Source organism: Echinops telfairi, unplaced genomic scaffold (assembly GCF_000313985.2).
Source record: "Echinops telfairi isolate 266 unplaced genomic scaffold, ASM31398v2 ScPeMD7_3;HRSCAF=10, whole genome shotgun sequence".
In the NCBI taxonomy this organism is placed as follows: domain Eukaryota; kingdom Metazoa; phylum Chordata; class Mammalia; order Afrosoricida; family Tenrecidae; genus Echinops; species Echinops telfairi.
This window is the reverse complement of record NW_022103899.1, coordinates 53,951,549-53,970,259: the sequence shown is the minus strand read 5'-3', so window position 1 is coordinate 53,970,259 and position 18,711 is coordinate 53,951,549. Positions and strand designations below refer to the sequence as shown.

The 18,711-nt window shown below is 46.4% G+C and overlaps 1 protein-coding gene across 1 annotated transcript in view; it reads left to right on the top strand.

Annotated features, from left to right (window-relative positions):
* The window catches only part of COL4A4 (collagen type IV alpha 4 chain), a 135,041-nt gene that overhangs the window by 65,542 nt on the left and 50,788 nt on the right, over positions 1-18,711 (top strand). The window contains exons 22-33 of the mRNA XM_045294258.1: positions 7-49; positions 1,819-1,925; positions 4,236-4,419; positions 5,636-5,704; positions 6,360-6,467; positions 6,995-7,213; positions 9,255-9,416; positions 11,679-11,849; positions 12,442-12,585; positions 14,260-14,367; positions 15,187-15,368; positions 16,873-16,936. Of these exons, the coding sequence (XP_045150193.1) occupies positions 7-49; positions 1,819-1,925; positions 4,236-4,419; positions 5,636-5,704; positions 6,360-6,467; positions 6,995-7,213; positions 9,255-9,416; positions 11,679-11,849; positions 12,442-12,585; positions 14,260-14,367; positions 15,187-15,368; positions 16,873-16,936 (1,561 nt within the window). The remainder of the gene's footprint in view (positions 1-6; positions 50-1,818; positions 1,926-4,235; positions 4,420-5,635; positions 5,705-6,359; positions 6,468-6,994; positions 7,214-9,254; positions 9,417-11,678; positions 11,850-12,441; positions 12,586-14,259; positions 14,368-15,186; positions 15,369-16,872; positions 16,937-18,711) is intronic.

The following is an 18,711-nucleotide window of genomic DNA, read 5'->3' as shown; positions in this document are numbered from 1 at the left end:
CATGGCAGAAAAGGAGAAAAAGGCGACACGGTTGTATCGAGAGTTAAAGGTGAGCCCACCCGATCACCTGGCTCCCCGCCACTTTAGGAATGCTGCAGGATCCATCCTGCATTGTTTATGACCAACCCTCTTACCCAGGCAGACCTCGTGATATTGCAGATTTCATTTCAGACCACCACCGCAGGGAAGAGAGCAGTAAAATGAGCCATGTGCATTGTCTGTGTTTCCTAGTGCCTATAAAGGTGCATTTGTAAACCTTTATATTTTGTTTTCTAGTATGCATGCAAAAAGTATATGCACTGGACTGTAAACCAAAGGTGTACTTTCTACTATAGCCCATGCCTGGATGGAGTAGTGGTTATGCACTGGGCTACTACTAACTGCAAGGTCAACAGTTCAAAATTACCAGTAGCTTCAAGGAAGGAAGAGGGGGCTTTCTACTCTTGTAAAGAGTGACAGTCTCTGAAGTGAAACCCACAGGGGCACTTCTACCCTGTCCTACAGGGTTGCTGTGAGTCAGCATCTACTTGATGGCTGTGTGTGTGTGTGTGTGAGAGAGAGGCTAGTCTCAAGGACACAATAGCATTCTGAAAAGGTTTGAACTAGTCCTAGAATGACCCAAACAGGACATCTGACCGCAAGATAATAAACTTGCTCAACCTAGCATTGTCACAAACAATTTGTCAAAAGAGCAGTATTCGTGGAGCAGAAAGAGATGAAGCAGCATCAATGAGGTATGCCTGTGTCTGTCTCCCCTGGGAACACAGACCAATTTAAGAACAAGACCCAGGATGGTTGAGATTGTGTAAAGAAAGAAGCACATGGGTGGAGAGCCCAGATTCCCTGTTGAATCTCTATGAGTGTGATTGCTCTTCCAGTCAGGCTCTCTGACGTTCACTGCGGTGAACTTGAGTGTGAAGCCTGACCACCTTAGACTTGCCTGGTGTTTTCCGGCTGCATTTTTAAAAAATCATTTTTGGGGGCTCTTGCCACTCTTGTTACAATCCATATATGACTGCATCTGACATATTTGTACAAATATTGCCATCATTCTTTGTTATACATTTTTTCCCATTGATCCCTTGGGATCAGCTCCTCCTTTTTTCCCCTCTTCCCTCCTCCCCCACAACCCTCGTGGCCCCTTGATAGATTATAGATTGTTATTATTTTCAAATCTCACACTGTCTGCTGTCTCCCTTCCTCTCTGGTTTCTGAAGTTCTTCCCCCTGGATGGTGGTGTGTGGTTATGTGCTGGATGTATTTTAATATACAGTATTAGCCAGGAACATTTTGGTTTGTAAAGGACAGAAGTCCACCTTGACGGAGTTTAAGAGAAAGAGAGGGGCAGAGATGTGTAGACTTGTTGACTCACCTAAACCAAATTTGGAAGGTTCGACACAAAGTTGGTCCTGGGAATAACTGGGTCCAGAGCCTCATATGGCATCAGCAAGCTGTTCCAGCATCTTCCATGTTTTAGTGCACGATTGTCTGGCTTTGTCTGGGCTGCAAGGAACATGGCCCCAGGCAGCTCCACATTCTTACAACCAGAGAGGAAGGAAAACACTCATTGTCAACTCCAGCTAGGAAAGCAACACCAAATATGATTGAAACGGGAAAGGACTTTACGGAATCTGGCAATTGTCATCCTTCTCTTTGACTTTTGTGTGGTTGTCTTTGTGTGGCCTTGGGCCACCGAAGCTTTCAGTGGAAACGCCAATGACATACACAGAATCAAGGTCACTCTCTTTTTTTCTAGCCCTTTCCCTCCATCACCCCTCGCTGATAGGGGCTGGGGTATCTTCTGCCCTCTATTCCCAGGGAACAAAGGAGAACGAGGTCCTCAGGGACCCCCAGGATTCCCAGGGCAACAGGGACAAGATGGTCAGGATGGACATGCTGGAAGAAGAGGAGACCCAGGACCCCCAGTATGTATAATGCTTTGGCAGCACTAACCTTGTCCTTTCTTATATGGCCACACAGCAGTTCTTCACTCAGTTGACCAAGGGTTAAGATGCTGTAATCAGAGCATCCACTTTCAGTTCTCTGGGCCTTTAGGAGGATGGGGCTCAAAGACGTGGTGTCCTTGGAGATGGTCTAAAGCCCAGAGTGGTGGCTTGGTCCCCAGACTCTCTCACTGTCATGTTGCTTTTTCTCTTCTGGGGCCACTGTTTCTCAAAAGCCCTCCATGATGTCAAACCATGGCCCAGCTGGCCCTGTCAAGTGAAGCACGGGGCACAGGTGCTGAGGATCCAAGTCGGTGCTTTCCCTAGGGAAGAAATCCATGAGCAGCTATAGCAAGGCAGAGAGGCCCAACTAATGCAAGGCCACTGTGCTCATGGGAAGTGCCACTGATCAAGCATATATCCTTACCTTTCAGTCATGGTTTGGGTGGAAACTATGTGTAGGTTAAACCATAACCAAATCCACTGTCATCCAATTGATTCCAACTCGTAGTGACTCTCAATGGGGTTTCCCAGGGGGCTTCAGACTTATCTTTCTCCCACAAAGAGGCTGGTAGGTTTAAATGACTGCCCTGTGGTTAACGGTCCAAAGTCTACCCTTCAAAGTCACCAGTGCATAGTTGTGCAGGTAAGGAAGGGAAAGGAGTCAAGACATGACCCAATATTGGGGATTTTCTTTCTCTTTTCTTTCTTTTTATTTTTTGCATGTGTGAGGCACTATGGAATTCATGATGCTTACAAGGTCACAGAGCTGGGTTGGATGTTTTCCTATGTAAACCAGCATGTGAATCGCCTTTGGTTGGATCGAAATTCCAACTGTTTACTGCTTGCACCCCTGTTTTTATGTATTCCCACTGCTGTCGAGTTCATTCTGTCCCATAGCAACTCACAGGATTGTAAATCTTTATAGAAGCCTCATCTTTCTCCCAAGGAGAAGCTGATGGTGTGAGCTGCTTACCTTGCAGTTAGCAGTCCCAGGTGTAACCACTATGCTACCAGGGTTCATAACCTTGGCCAAACTAGGTCTTTGTAATTCTTCCAGACGAGATGCTGGGTGGAAAAAATGGTTATGTGCTCAGCTACTGACCAAATGATGGTTTGAAGACATCAGAAATACATTGGGAGAAAAGTGGTGCTTAAGGTGACAGCCATACAATCTTAAGGAACATCGGTCCACTCTGACCCCACTCTGACCCACATGGGGCCACCATCAGTTGGAATTTATTCAAAGGCAAGCTGGTTTTGACTTGCTTGTTTTGAGAGCTGAAGCGAACATGGCAACTGGGGTCTGGCTAAACTCAGATTCCTGTTGGGACAGAGCTAGACTGTACCCCTGAGGTCAAGTTCCCAAGCAGGAGGGCAGAGTGCTTGTTAGCTTGTTCCCTATAGACTCAGAGCTGCGATGGAATCTGTGTGCCTTCTGAGAAGGCAGGAAAAGAATTCCAAATCTAAAAGAATGGATCAGTTTGTAAGTCTATCCCCTCCCTTGGTTTCCTGATTTCTAGGTTTATCATCTTTGATAAGAGAGATTTGGTATTAGTGGCTCTACATGCAATTTTGTATTCTAGTTTGGGCATATTCAAAAGAATGGAAGAAAAACTGGAACGACAGATAAATGGATGCTTAAAAAGGAGCCTTGGTGGTAGAGTTGGTTAATCACTGGGCTGCTAATCAAAAGGTCAGCAATTCAAACCTACCAGCCACTCTATGGGAGAAAGATGGAGCACTCTGCTTCCTTGAAGATTTATAGCATCATACGCCCTATGGTGCAGTTCTATGCTGTCCTATCGAGCCACTACGAGTCAGAACTGGCTCACTGGCAGTGGGTTATGGGTAGACAAGGAGTCTTCAGAAAGTTTGTGGGGAAAGGGAATAAAAGATCATGGAATTTTTCCATGCACTTTTAGAAGCCCCGTCGTAGGTACATTCTTGAAGGAGAATGAAGCTAATTATTCTAAGTTGCAATTACCAGCGATAAACTAGAGTTCTGGGTGGCACAGATGATTAACATGCTAAGTTACTAACTGAAAGATGGGAAGTTTGACCCCACCCAGAAGCAACTTGGAAGAAAGGTCTGGTGATCCACGTCTGGAAAAACTAACCATCAAAAACCATAGGGACAGCAGTTCTACGCTGATACACATGGCACCCTCCTGAGCTGGCCTGGATTCTTGGGCAGTTGGTTTACCTTCTGGGCTGTCTATTGGAGTTGGAGACTTTGAGTTCATGGACTTTCTAAGGCTGACAATTGATTCACAAATTACACATTTCCAGGGAGATCATGAAGACGCAACCCCTGGTGGTCAAGGGTTCCCTGGACCACCGGGACCTCCGGGCAGAGAAGGAGCCAGGGGACCTCCAGGCCTGGGATTTCCTGGTCCACCGGGAGAGAGAGGGAGACCAGGAGCTCCTGGCCACCCTGGCATGAGAGGCTTTGATGGTCTGAAGGGTCAGAGAGGTAATGTGAATGTTTGTGTGGCAGAAATGCAAGTGAAATTCTGGAAGCTACAGTCAGCCCTGGTCAAGTAGTGGGTTTCGTGTTGGGCTGTTAACCAGAAGTTCAGCAGTCTAAAACCATTGGCAGCTCTGCTGAAGAGAGATGAGGCTGGCTGTTCTTGGAAAGCGTTACAGTCTCCGCAGCCCACTGGGGCAGTTCTACTCTGCCCCATAGGCTCTCTGTGAGTCAGGATCTTAGGTACACATTTTCCCCAACTTCTTAAACGTTTTCACAACCACCACCAAAAAACATGTATGTGGTTCATAGGCATGCATATGTGTGTGTGTGTGTGCATGAGTAAAATGTTATCTTTAGTCAAATGTCACATATAGAACGATGTGTGCACTGCTTCTGTTTTCATGCATATAACAAGGCACATAAGTGCATAGCTACGGACACTTCTTAGACGTAACCAAACCCCTTGTGGGGTTGGTTTTCTGGATGGAAGACTCAGGACTATAGTCTCGTGGGCCAACCTGGTTAACAGGCATAATATGGCTCGTGGAGTGGAGGTTCTCGATCCTAGCTTGTGAATAGTGACTGGGGTCTTAAAGTTTTCAAGTGGTCATCTAAGATACAATAACTGGTTCCTGTCTGGAGCAAAAGAAGAAGAAGGAATCAAAGAACAAATTCTTGCAACTTCTTCTAGAGTCTAGCCTACGTGAACCACAGCCTCACCTACCCTGAGACCCTAAGAAAGAGATGGAGGATAAGCATTAGACTGCTAACTACAAGGTTGGTGGTCAACCCCATCAACCACTCATTGGGAGAAAGATGGGGCAGGTGTCTGCTATAAGACTTACAATTCGTGTACAGCAACCCTATGAATGTGAGTTGACTCTGTAGTAGTGGGTTTAGATTTGGGGGGCGGGGGTTAGACCACGTTCCTCATTAGTACAATTTCCAGAGTTCAAACAGGGACCTTGATTTCTGAACCCAGGGCTGAGTATTTGCTGCTGTATTTCATGATGGATCAAACCTTTGAGTGTTGAGGTTTGGATTTCAGGACAGCTTCTCTAGAAAGCTAGTGTGGGAACAGTTTGTGTCATCGAATGATGCCTTTGATTGTGATTCTTGCATTTGATTTCCACACGTATTAGAGGGGAAAGGTTTTGAGCCAAATTGCTGTCATTGTTGTCTACCACTTACCCGAATGCCACTTTTTTTCCCATTCCAGGTGATACAATTTTGTGTAACATGACCTACCCGGGGAGGCCAGGCCCTCCAGGTGTTGATGGACCTCCAGGTACGATCCATGAGATAGCCCTACCATTTACATCTCCTCTGGGAGAAGACCCACGAGACAGACACAATGACAGCGAACTTTCAGACGGCTGGCTGGGAGGTTTTCAGAATTCTTAGAAGGCTTTGAGGGAGTGTGGGAAAACGTGTGTCAATTCACAGTTGCATTCTCTCACCTTTGGCTTTGAGGAGTATCCTCTGGATGAGTTTTTCAACTCTCAAATTTTACTTGACCCTGACCGCCTATCCGCTCCAAGGTCTGTCATTTGAGTCTTGAAACGATGTCTCTTTCTTTCTTTCCCTGTGTACCACGCGTGAGCAGGAGCCCTGGTAGGTCTGTGGGTGAAGCCCTGGGCCGCTGACTTCAAGGTCGATGGTTGGGAAGGAAATGAGGGGACTATTCATAAATGATTGGCAAAGCCTCCGAACCCTCTGTAGGGTCGCTCTGAGTCACAGTCGGCTGGGTGGCAGTGGGTATGGGTTTGGGGGTTTACCTAAGGCGCCACTGTGAGCCGGAGCTGACTGGCAGCCACTAAGGATGACATCATCTGTTTCTACTAAGTTGTTCGCTGGACCTCCCTCCACCCTATGATTTGCCACTTTGTTCTCCGGTGGTCTGCGTTTAATTGAGGCTCTGTTTTGTTGTTGGTGTTGTTTAGGTCCCATGGGATTCCCGGGTACCCAGGGCACTCCCGGGCCGAGGTGTTTTGATGGACCAAAGGGCCGACGTGGCAAACCAGGACTATCCAAGATACCAGGCCCACCTGGTAAGGGCAGTGTGTTTTCCTGCTCCGGTACATGGACGGCAGGAGCTTTTAACTACCTCTAAAACCAGTGGCCTTCATCGGCAGATGACCCGGGAGCCCTGGGTGATGGGGAAAATGGTCTTCCTAGTGACTCGAGGCCCTGCGCTGTGCTTCCATAACTTAGTTGTGATCATTTCATTAGCTAACCCTAACCCTAACCCTAACCCTAACCTTGAAGCCTGAGTTAGAGGCCACAGTTGCTCTCTTACACTATAGAAACGGCCCAGGTCAGACAGAATGTTCGGCAGAGAATAAAAGCCATTAGAGAAGCTTTATTGACTTACAGGAAATAGGAAGTTACAGTTTACTTTCCTGTAAACGGTGGCAAAGATATTACCTACTAAGAAACTCAGAGTTTTAGTGTTTCTACAAATGTCTCCTTCTCCCTCTCATGTCCCACTCCCCACTTGAACGTAGTAGGCGTCTCTTTGTACTGCCTCTGTATTTGGATTGTTAACAATTGACATTTTGCTGTTGTTATTGAATAGGTTTTTGTGGCGACATGGGAGACCCAGGCTTTGAAGGGGACAAGGGGGCTTCCCTCCCGGGGCCCCCAGGCCTTCCCAGCTCCCCTGGTGTGAATGGTCAGAAAGGACTCCCAGGTGACCCTGCTTATGGGCCCCCAGGACCTCCGGGAAAGAGTGGTCCTGCAGGAGTGCCAGGAGTGAAAGGGCCCCGAGGTGACCCAGGACTTCCAGGGGCTGCAGGTAGGAGACCCATGCTGTCTGTGTGGTCCATGAAGCTGGCCATAACCGGGGAAGCCACTGAAGAATGGTTAGGCCGGTTTGTGTTAAGTCTAGAATGTTCCATTTTCATCCAAGTTTTCTGCACCTCAGGGGTTGCCATTGACTTTTATGGGTTGTATCCAAATCCAGGATGACTCAATGGGGCTCACTCAGCATAGTCCGGTCCCACAGGCCCCACACAGCGTCCGGTCAATTCTAACTGGTATTAACCCTTAAAAGGGTTTCCCGGGTTGTAAATCTATATGGGAGCAGACAGTCTCATGTTTCTCCCAAGGAGTGGCTGGTGGGTTTCAACTGCTGATCTTGCTGTCGTAGCTCAACACGGCACACATTAGGCCACTTTTCTGATTCTAGTGTACTTAAAGTTCATCCTGGGTAGGGGTAAGAGGAAGACCTTGAAATCTTTGTGGTCTGGGCCCCAGTCTCTGGAATTCTGATTTGTCGATTCTGGGACAAGCCCAAAGTCTGCACTTTGAACAAGCAGTGATGGAGCCTCAGAGCAGATGCTGAAGAATAGTGTTCCGGTTCTTGACAGACAATGCACAGGCAGTATTTATTAGGCATCTACTAGCCCATAGGGCAAGTGGGAGGGAGATGGGGAGTAAGCCAGCACCCTTGTCCTCAGGGAGCTGAGTTTTTCAGTCGAAACACACACACACACACACACACACACACACAGCAGTGAATGGGAATGCAAATAGAAGCTGCGGAAATCATTTTAACAGTCATCGCACTTGTGAAAATGCATTCTCATGGAAGGGATGATGGCTAGTGACATGAATATGACCTTGTAGTATTATAGTCCAAGGTTAAGCGGGAAAAACACATATGCGAGGGGGCTTTAGAAAGTGTATGGAAGAATTCCATTATTTTTTAATTCCATTTTGAAGCCACCTCTTGTCTAGGCACATATATTATTCCTTTGGTTTCGTGTCCACTATATAGAGAGAAGAGATGCTCTGGTGGTATAGTGGTTACGTGTTGGGCTGCAATCCACAAGGTCAGCAGTTCAAAACCATCAGCTGCTCCTCAGGAGAAAGACGGGACTTTCTACTCCCATTAACAGGCACAGTCTTGGAAACTCACAAGGAAACTCTACCCTGTCCTGTCCTATAGAGTCACTATGAGCTGACAGTGACTCGATGGCAGTGAGTCTATGTAGAGAGAAGGAAGCCCTGGTGGTGTGGTGAACTGGTTGAGCATTGGGCTGCTAACCCCAAGTCAGTGGTTCAAATCTACCAGGAACTCCTCACGAGAAAGATGAAGCAGACTGCTTCCAAAAGATTTATAGCCTTGGAAATCCTATGGACCAGTTCTACTTTGTCCTGTAGGATCCATACGAGGCAAAATGAACTGGACAATAGTGTGTTTGGGTTTGGGAACAAAGAGTACATTGTCTCTTTGTGAAATCGTATTTGTGAAGATAACACCAAAATGGAAAACAATTAAAGATCAGCATGTCATAGGAGCTCATTCAACATCTGAATGTACACCAGGATGACCAGGCTTTAACTTTATGCAGCCAAAATACAATGAAGCGCTGGGAAAGAAATACATTTCCAGGTTCAGGTGTGAAATGAGGGTTAAGATGTCTTTGGACGTCAGTGTCTTTCCAATCCACGTCCCTTTGAGGGGGCAGGTGATGGACTCTCTCGTGAAGTGGGTTGTCTGTGCAGGAGAGAGCTGAGAGAAGCCAGGCTTGTGTTAAAAGCAGGAAGAATCATGAGTGCTTTGCTTTGCACAGGTATCATCTTTGTTGCCCACCTCAGTTTATCAAAGCCCTCACTCAGCAATGGGTGGTCCTTTCATTCATTGAGCGCTCACCGCAGCTGACAATAAGGACACCCACGTGGAGGTTCCTCTCCCGGGAGCACTGAGCCAGGATCAGAATGTCTCTGCCTCACTCCCACTCCCATCATTATCGGCCTTTGCAAGCAACTACTGCTTTGCCATCTCTAGAATTCTGTGTCACAAAGGTCCTGGGTGTGTTGTATCATTTCAGGGCCTCCTGGCAGTCCGGGAATTCCAGGTCTCATGGGCCCTAAAGGCAGGAAGGGAGGTGCTGGGTTACCAGGCACCCCAGGCCCAGCTGCTCATTCCTGTGATCGAGGCGCCCCCGGGATGCCAGGCCAGCCAGGATTCCCTGGGACCCCAGGAACGCCAGGTAAGTGCCAGCAGCTGTCAGAACTGTGACAGGGCTCGGATTTAGCTCTTCCCGCAACTGCAAGCCGATCCGCTGCTGTTGTGTGGATCCTGGCCGACACCAGTCTCCTGGGTCAGAGACAAAGAGGACTGACCACTACCAGCACAGCAAGTAGCATAAGCTTCATGCAAGTTTGCATGGGCTCTGAGGGTCCCCTTAGTTCCATTCATGCCACCCTTCATGGCCCATGGCGGTGATGAAGAGGGGGCTAGGCCAGGGGACCCCTGCTTTACAGCCACCCACTCACCCACTCACCCCAAAAAATCTACTTTTGTCTGGGGGAGATGTGTCAAGCTCGTGGTGGCCCCTGGACAACAGCACAAAAGATGGTCCAGTCCTGCGCCATCTTCACCATCGTGGCTACGACCAAGTCCACTGTGGGGGCCTCTGTGTGTTTTCAGTGCCTTCCAACCCACGGGCTCGTCTTCCAGCACCTGGATGAGCAATCGAGTGCTGTGGTCCCGTGGGCTTTCACCGGCTCGTCTTCAGACACAGGCCACCAGGCTTCTCTTTCCGGGCTGTCTTGTTCTGAAAGCTCCCGCGAAACATGGCATCCCACATGGATGAGCGTGCTGGGATTAGAAACAAGGTGGCACAATTTCCAGCAGTCCACACCACCACACACACCACCACAGGCTTCAGACTGGCTGGTGGGCGGTCTCTTGGCGTGTCCAGTGGGACAGGGGACAGGATCCGAGGAGCCGCATGGCGTGCCTCTCCACGCATGGTACCGGCAGGCTATTTCCAATTTGGCCTATACTTTCCCGTGCAGACTGCCATCTCTGCTATTGAAATCTGCTCACTATGTTTAAAGCAGTTTGTTAAAAAGTACATCATTTTATTGGCAGGCACTTCGCATGTCGTACAATTTAATCATTCAGTCATATGAAGGTTTGTGCAATCAGCACAATCAATTCCAGAACATTTTCTTCTCAGACTCATTGCTGTTCGCTCCCCATTCTCCCCCATCCTCCCTTGCCATGCCCCCATCTAGTTACTCTCTCTATAGATTAACCTATCCTGAATTTCATGTACAGAATATCATACAAAACAATACAAAATTCATGCGAAGCCAACCAATAAACCCAACAACAATGACTAGACAAAACATAAAACTCTCCATCAAAGAGAAAGCAGAAAATATTAAAAACTGAAACTATCTTAAAATGGGTCAAAAGGGAGATAAATGATAGGGTGTTACATTTTAACCTAACCACATCTGCCATAACCCACTTGACAATGCTCTCTGTCTGATAGCAAGGCTATTCATATCCCTCCACTATGATCAGAGGGGATTCACTAAATCTGATCGCTTTTTGCCTGACCCAGGAATATGCACTCCCACAGGATTGACACAAGATGGGGACAAAGCCTGCCTCTCCCATCTCCTTTCCATCCACAGAAATACTAGATGGCATTGCTCTGATTTCTACAGCTCCCTGGTCACCGTGAATAGTCTTCCAGAGCTCCAGCAAGTAGCTGGGAAGCGATTTTCCTCTATGAGTTTGTTTTATATTTGCTCCTACAAGTACAATGCACATAGCATGTTTGTTCCTTATCCCTATCCATGTTCTAATAGAAATAAAAACCACTGGCAAATATTTATGCAAGGGAATCACCTCCACTTAAAATTTCTTTTAGGGTGGTAAATATACATAATGAAAAGCTGTATCTTAAGCATTCTTTAAGTATGCAATTCAATAACTCATTCCATCCTATCATATTGAGCTATCCACTTCCAAAAGCATATGTCACCCCCAAACAGACTCCAGCTGTCTTCATCAAAGTACCTTCCGTAGCCTTTCTCTGACAGCCGGAAAAGTACAGCCTTCCACCAAGGGAGTTTAATTCCCGGGTGTCCCTGGGAATTCCTGAGTGGCACAGTTGGTCAAGTGCTGGACTGACTACTAACCAACTGACAGGTTGGCAGTTCAAATTTACCCAGAGGCACCTCAGAAGACAGGCCTGGTCCTCAGCTCCCAAAAGGTCCTTGCAAGCCTTGAAAACCCTCGGTCGCTGTTTAACTCTGTACAGGTGGCCTCAACGGGAGTCTGAATCAACTCCCTGACCACCGCTTACCTAGCCTAATGCAAAGTGGCTATTGTTATCAACTGATACATCCTATTTGTTGCGCATAGACAAGGCCCTGCGCATGTGGTTCCTGCGTGTGAATGTAACTGGTTTTCCATCTTCATACATGGTCATCACTGTGATTTTGCTCAGGTGCCCCAGGCTGGAAGGGACAGCGAGGGGATGAAGGTTTTCCTGGACCAGCTGGAATGAAGGGTCTTCCTGGAGCCCCGGGACATCAGGGGGCCGGCGGGCTCCCAGGACTGCCAGGGATCCCAGGCCCCATTGGGGTCGATGGTCTACCTGGCCTTCCGGGCCCCCAGGGTGGGTAGTGCATCTGCATTTTCTCCTCCCATTTTATAACTTTGGCATCTCCTGCCATCTACGACCTATGACTCATCTATGACCTGATCTATGAGGCTGATCTATGACCATCCTGATGGGATTTACGGCTCCACTAGCCTGGCTTTGCTAAGCCCTTGTTGATATTGGTCTCCCTTCTCCTGTCCTCTGTATTATGATTTATGGAAAGCTGTGGTGGAAGCGAATGGAATAAATGGTGAGAGGATGTTAAGGATATTAAGGTTGACAGAGCCCATAAACACTTCTGCTCAAAGGACTGGGTACTTAATCAGCGAAGTTCTAGAGTCAAAGCTAATGTACCTCTGCTTTGATTCCTTGAAAGCATATGGGATCAGGCCTTCTGAAACCCTCGAGCCTGCACTTCTGGTGTCTGGGGTGGAACACTGAGAAGGACTGCGTGGCCAGGTGGAGCTATTAATCAGCCACCTGGATCATGCTGTTGGTCTTCACTAGAAACTCAGTTAGGTGGGGTTTGCATCTCTCAGTGAATTACGAGGAGGACAAATCGAGCCTTTCCTAAGTTTTCCTAAACATCTTTCTGGTCATTTCTCAGGACCCTGGGGCCTGCCTGGTGTCTCAGGTTTTCCAGGAGAGAGAGGAGGACCTGGCCCAGAGGGACGGCCTGGCAGAAAGGGAGAACGAGGAGAGAAAGGCTGGCCTGGTCTTCTGGGAGATCAGGGAGCAAGAGGTGCCAAAGGTAAGCTGAGTGCACAAAGCAGTGTTGTGCGATTTGTTTGTTTGAGGTGTTTCATCCAAACCTATCAATATATGAACCTATATATGAACCTATATGAAAAAAAAAACATTAAAAAAAAAAAGATCCTGTAGCTTGGATTCCTTTTTCTTCTATGTCATTTTTTTTTTAATGTTAAGCAAATGCCTTTTAGTTTCCTTATTTTCAATCCTGTATACTAAACCACAGTGTATGAACTACTCTATTAATAGAAAAAAATGTTAACAACTGATTCTTCTCATCAATTGATACTACTTTTCACTTTTTTGTGTTATTTGTCAGTAAATTATTTATGCAGAATAAAAAAACCCAAAGAGACATTCTTTACTCACTTGGACAAGGAATGAGTTGCTATATTATTATACCACTGTGCTACTGTGTCATTAATCAAACTAAAATCTGCTGCCATTGAGTCTCTGCCGATTCAAGGTCCCACCATGTGTGATCACGGAGAACTGTTCCCAAGGATTTTTCTGGTTGCAATCCTTGTAGAAACTCATTGCTACATCTTTCTTCTGCCATGTGGCTGAGTGTGTTCGAACTATCAACTTTTCAGCTAGTAGTTGAGTGGGAGTGTACATCATTTGCATACCCAGAAACACATGAAATCACTATCCCAATTTAAAAATAAAAGAACACTAAAGAATTGGGTGAATGTCGGTGATGACTTATAGTTACCCATGGTTTAACAACTGGTTCACAAAATTCTAGAATTAACCATTGCCAGCCTGGTATAAATCCATTCCAGTAAGCTTTTATGCCTGGACAGTACTTGGGAAATTTGAGTCTAAATGTATTTTGTTTTATGTACCAATTCTGCCATTTCGGAAGTCACTGTGTGGTGAACTAAGCTGAGGGAGGTAGGCATTGTTTTGTTTTGTTTTTTCAAAGACAAAAGCAAAAAGGACTATTGCTGTGGGGTAGAACCAGTCCATAGGCCCTCAGGGGCTGGCATCTTTGTGGAAGCAGTTCACAGGGCTTTCTGTTTGAAGTGCTGCTAGGTGGGGTCCAATGGCCTACTTGTAGGTTAGTTGAGCATGGACCGTTCGCATCACATAGGAAGGTTTCTTATCTGTGATTTTTTAGTGAAAGGAAAGTGATAGGGGTCGGCTGCTGCTGTTGTTAGGAGCTGTTGAGTTGGTTCTGACCCATAATGATTCTATGGACAACAGCAAGTAGCTCTGCTCTGTCCTGCTCAGTCCTCACAATGGTTGTTACACGGGAGCCCATTGTTGCATCCACTGTCAATCCATCTTGTTGAGGATCTTCCTGTTTTGTTGACCTTAGGGACCTATATGGTGAAAAATAAAGAACTGAAAAATATGAGATGAGTCATTCGAATCTCACAGGGTCAAGAGACATTTGGAAGACCTGGAGCTTTTCCAGCCTGTCTTAACTCACTGATGATATTGATACTGGTTGGCTGGATCTCACAAGCATTGAGTGGGTGCTGGTTGGATAGTGGGGACAACCCTTCTTTAGGGAATCAGGTGATGAAGCTGATACTGTGGAGTACACAAATCTCGATGTAGTTCAGGAAATCAAAGGGGGTGGTTTCTAAACTGAAAGTGGAACATTTCAACAGAAGACTTTTGTGTGCATCTGTTTGCTTTGCTCATCAACATCTAATACCTAAAGGAGAGAGAGGACCTCCGGGGGATGCAGGCGAAATGGAGCTGCTTTCAAGAAAAGGAGCAACAGGAGAGCCTGGACCTCCTGGAGATGATGGAGTCCCGGGAGAAACAGGTAGTCCCTCGGGACGTTCAACCCCAACAAATAAGCTGGGTTCTTAGCAGAAAATCCAAGTGAGCCGGTGGATTTGGCGATTTTTCCCAGTCGCAACTGAGAGGTGGAAAGGCCATTTTAAAGATATGAAGATATACACTGATGAGCCCGGTGGTATATTTGAACATTACCATGTTCGCACTTGGCTCAAGTTTGATTCTGTTTGTAGATTTGGGTGTTCTCGAGGAGAACCGGTACTGAGGTCCCCCTCTGTGTCTGGGAATTGGTAGTGAAAGCAATAGTCAGTAGCCCGCTGACTTTCCACTCATTTCTCCCAACACTTCTGAAGCCATCGTGTGCAGAAGGGCCACTGGGACTCAGGTTGAGAGGTGCATTCTCAGTTAGCAGCTCTGGGGCAAGCTGGAGTCTATTGTTACGACATGATCCCTGGTCCGTATCCCAGGCTGCTTGTCCTCAGAGACATGTAGGAGCAAGGACTTTGGCAATCACGTTTGTATCCTCTTAAAGTTTACACTTCCTCTGCATGAGACCTGTGATTTTTGTCTCGCCACTCTCTTTAAGGAGATGTTGGGGAGCACGGGTTGAAACTTCCCTGGGTTCACATTTCCACATTTGGAAAAGGAGAGTGTTGGATCAAAGGACCCCACGCACCCACACGACCCGTCATGGTCCCGAGTAGGTGTGTGGGCAGTGCAACTCAGGGCAGGAATTAAGACTCCCCATACCATTGGGTTCACCTGAAAAGAGGACCAAATTGCTCAGCCTAACTCTGACCCTGGATTTCTGTAAGGAGGTTTATAACACTTCCAACTTCATCAGGTGATAAAGGAGACCCCGGGATGCGAGGAAGAAGAGGAGAACCAGGAAGACCTGGGTCCCCTGGATTCTACAGCGGGGAGCCTGGTAGAAAAGGACAACCAGGTCTTCCTGGACCCCCAGGACCTCCAGGCTCACCTGGCCCTATAGGGATCATTGGTTTCCCAGGATTTCCCGGTGAGCAGGTGAGTGCTCTGGAAGAGGAAATAATAAAACTTTCTGTGCTTACGAGCCAGTCAGGATGCAGTATAGCACCAATGAAACATACAACATTCCTCTAGTTCTTTAATGCTTCCTCCCCCCACTATCCTGATCCCAATTCTACCTTACAAATCTGGTTAGACCAGAGGATGTACACTGGTACAGATCAGAGCTGGAAACACAGGGAATCCAGGACAGATAAACCTCTCAGGACCAATAATGAGAGCAGTGATACCAGGGAGGAAAGGTGGGGGGAGATAGAGGGAACCAATCACAAAGATCTACATATAACTCCCTCCCTGGGGGATGGACAACAGAAAAGTGGGTGAAGGGAGACATTGGACAGTGTAAGACTTGAACAAATAATAATAATTTATAAATTATCAAGAGTTCGTGAGGAGGGAGGTGTCAAAATGAGGAGCTGATACCAAGGGCTCAAGTAGAAAGAAAACATTTTGAGAATGATGATGGCAACAAATGTACAAATGTGCTTGACACAATGGATGGATGGATGGATTGTGATCAGAGTTGGACAAGCCCCCAATAAATTGATTTAAAAAAAACACTTCTGTTCTCATAATCCCCTATTGCTAAATAGTGTCATCTTGGTTCACACTTGTCGCAACCCTCTGCACAACATGATGCAGAAACACTGGCCAGGCCTGGGCCATCACAGTTACCGTGTTTGCGCCTGTTATTGTGGCCTGTTAACCCACCTCACTGAGGGGCTTCCTATTTTTCGCTGACCCTCTGCTCAGATCCCAGCGCAAGCGGTAATTTACCAGTGTCTACCATGGCATTTTTACCCATTTTAGGACATAAGCAATAGGACAAGGTGAAAATGGAAACATCTGGAAGGTCATCATTCAGCTGAACTTTCTTGACTAATGTTCATGCCTGGTTCCCCTGATAAAGATGATCAAACTTTTACATAGTTCGTGTACTACTTCCCAGCCTCGTTTAACCAACTCAATAGAGAGTTGCCTTGTGACGATTGGTTCCAGGAATGCCAGGCTGTTTTAGAAAATGACTCAAGCCAATTCGAAATGTTGTGAGTAAAACACGATCCCTTGAGAAACTAGGAGGTACAATAAACAGAGTGGCCAAAATTATGTTTCTGGAAAATGCATCATATAATTTGATGCCCATCTTGTGGATTAAAATGGATTTTTTTAATGTTGGTATCATGTGACTTCTAATAATAGTTTAATTGGTATCAACATGTCCAGTCAAAGTTTAACATTCAACTTGGGCAGTGCAGCTACTCGTTTGCCATCAAGTGCAGAGAATACCTGTTAGTGTCGGCATCTTCTTCCAAAGGTATTTATCTTTGCGGTAGTATGCTTGCATTGCATTTTAAATTTCCTTTACCATTGAAATTAGTGAAAACTAAATTGGTCGCAGAGAATGGTTCCCGGACGCTGTCATGCATGCGCCAATTATATATGAAACCCAATCTCGTCTCACTCGGTTTCATTAACCTCTCAGGGTGGTCCAGGTCCTCCAGGCCCCACTGGATTTCCAGGGATGGACGGCATGAAAGGACTGAAAGGTATGCTTTGGACATCTAGCAGCCATCCGTCAAGAGCATAGTCCTCTGTGTTGTGTTTGCACCATTGTGTGTGAACATTAAAAGCTAAGTCTATGAAACAAAGCATAACCCCCAGGGGCTTCTTCTTAGCTTCTACTGGACCAAGACTCAACGTGTTGAAGGGTATCAGATTGGAAATGTCTATCAGCAGAGCACATCAGGTCTTCCTTTTCAGTGGGTGGCCTTGCAGCAGCTCACATAGTGACCACAGACTCCCCCAGATGACAGATGGCTCTGAGGCAAGGTGGGCCATCAGGTGCAGCTGTTAGGGTCCCACTTACAACAGTCACTGTAGAGAAGCCATTGCAGAGAGCCCCGAGTTCCCACTAGATGTCTACTTCACTTACAGCATTCCCGGGCTACATGTACTTGACCAGCAGGTTATTTTTACCCTAAGGTAAGGGTCACTAAATGCCTCATAAGCCATAGGGTCTCTATCAGGATGACTCAACAGTGCTGCGGTGACATGCACGTGGTCCGAGATCATTTGTAAACAAATGGGTCTGGTTGTGTCCCCATAAAATGTTATTTACCAAACAGGCTGCAGGTGGATTTGGCCCCATGGGCCTTTGTTTGCTTCTTGGCAAACACAGTGTTGCCCGGTAACAGAGTTGGCGTCCTGTCTTCATCAAGTGTCTGAGGAAATGGGCCCAGATTAGCCCCAAATCAAGAGTGTCCTTAGAAAGGGAAGTTTTGTCAACTCTCTCCAGACAAGCAAACAAACAGATAAGCACCAATCAATATTTTTAAATTGCAACCTTTGCATCAACCATTTAATGTTTTGACTACCTTTGTATGCCATTGGAGTGACATTTTTTTCTTTAAATTCCACGTGAAAATGATTGACCTTATTAACCTTGGCCTCATCCTAATCACTACGTGTGACTTCACAAGTGTGACGTGCATTGTATTTTCTTTTAATATGCATTCAAGTGAACAACTCTGAAATATCAGATACTTATTAATGAACCACCTGTCATCCTCTTGCTCAGTCAGCAGTATATGAATTATACTTTGGGAGATACTCTGTAAGTAATATGATTATCTCTTGTCCCCCAACCCACCCCAAAATGAACTGAGCATGCTTAGGTATTCAGAAAAATAGTCTTGCTCTCTTCTTCAGAAATGGTTACAAAGAAGGTAGTTTTCTTGTTTGATTTTGATGATCACTGTAGCTTTTGGCTTCAGAAGTTCATTTTTCTTCTTACTTATACATTTTGTGTAGCCCTAGGCCTTTCTCACAGCACAAACCTACCTCTTCCCATTCCCCTCATAGTTGTATTTGGCCTTGTTTTCAAGGAATTCTTTTAAGGACTCTCAAAGTCCTCGGAGTACAAGGTGTCTCAAGGAGCCCAAGCCAGAAGCCCTAGTTCTTTGCAGACCATCGAGCTAATGGAACTCTCCAGTAGGCGACCCATGTTCCTCTCGCAGGACTTGGCTTCTCTACGTGGTTTGTTCTTTACTCACCTGTTTACCAACCAGCTTCTTCACGCTCTATTCATATCCTTTCTAGATCCTGTACCTTTCCATTGTACCCCAACCTGTTCTATGTCAGGGAGACTCATCCTTAGGTTTCTGACCCACTAACCAAGGGCTTGATATTTTCATTTTCTTTTATTCTGGCTTCTTGAGAAAAGACTTCTTACCCCAGGTTAGACCACTTTTCAATCAGGCTCCTTCCCCTCGGCTAACTGGCCAGGATTATACATCGCATCGGGTGGGAGAGACCTTTCCCT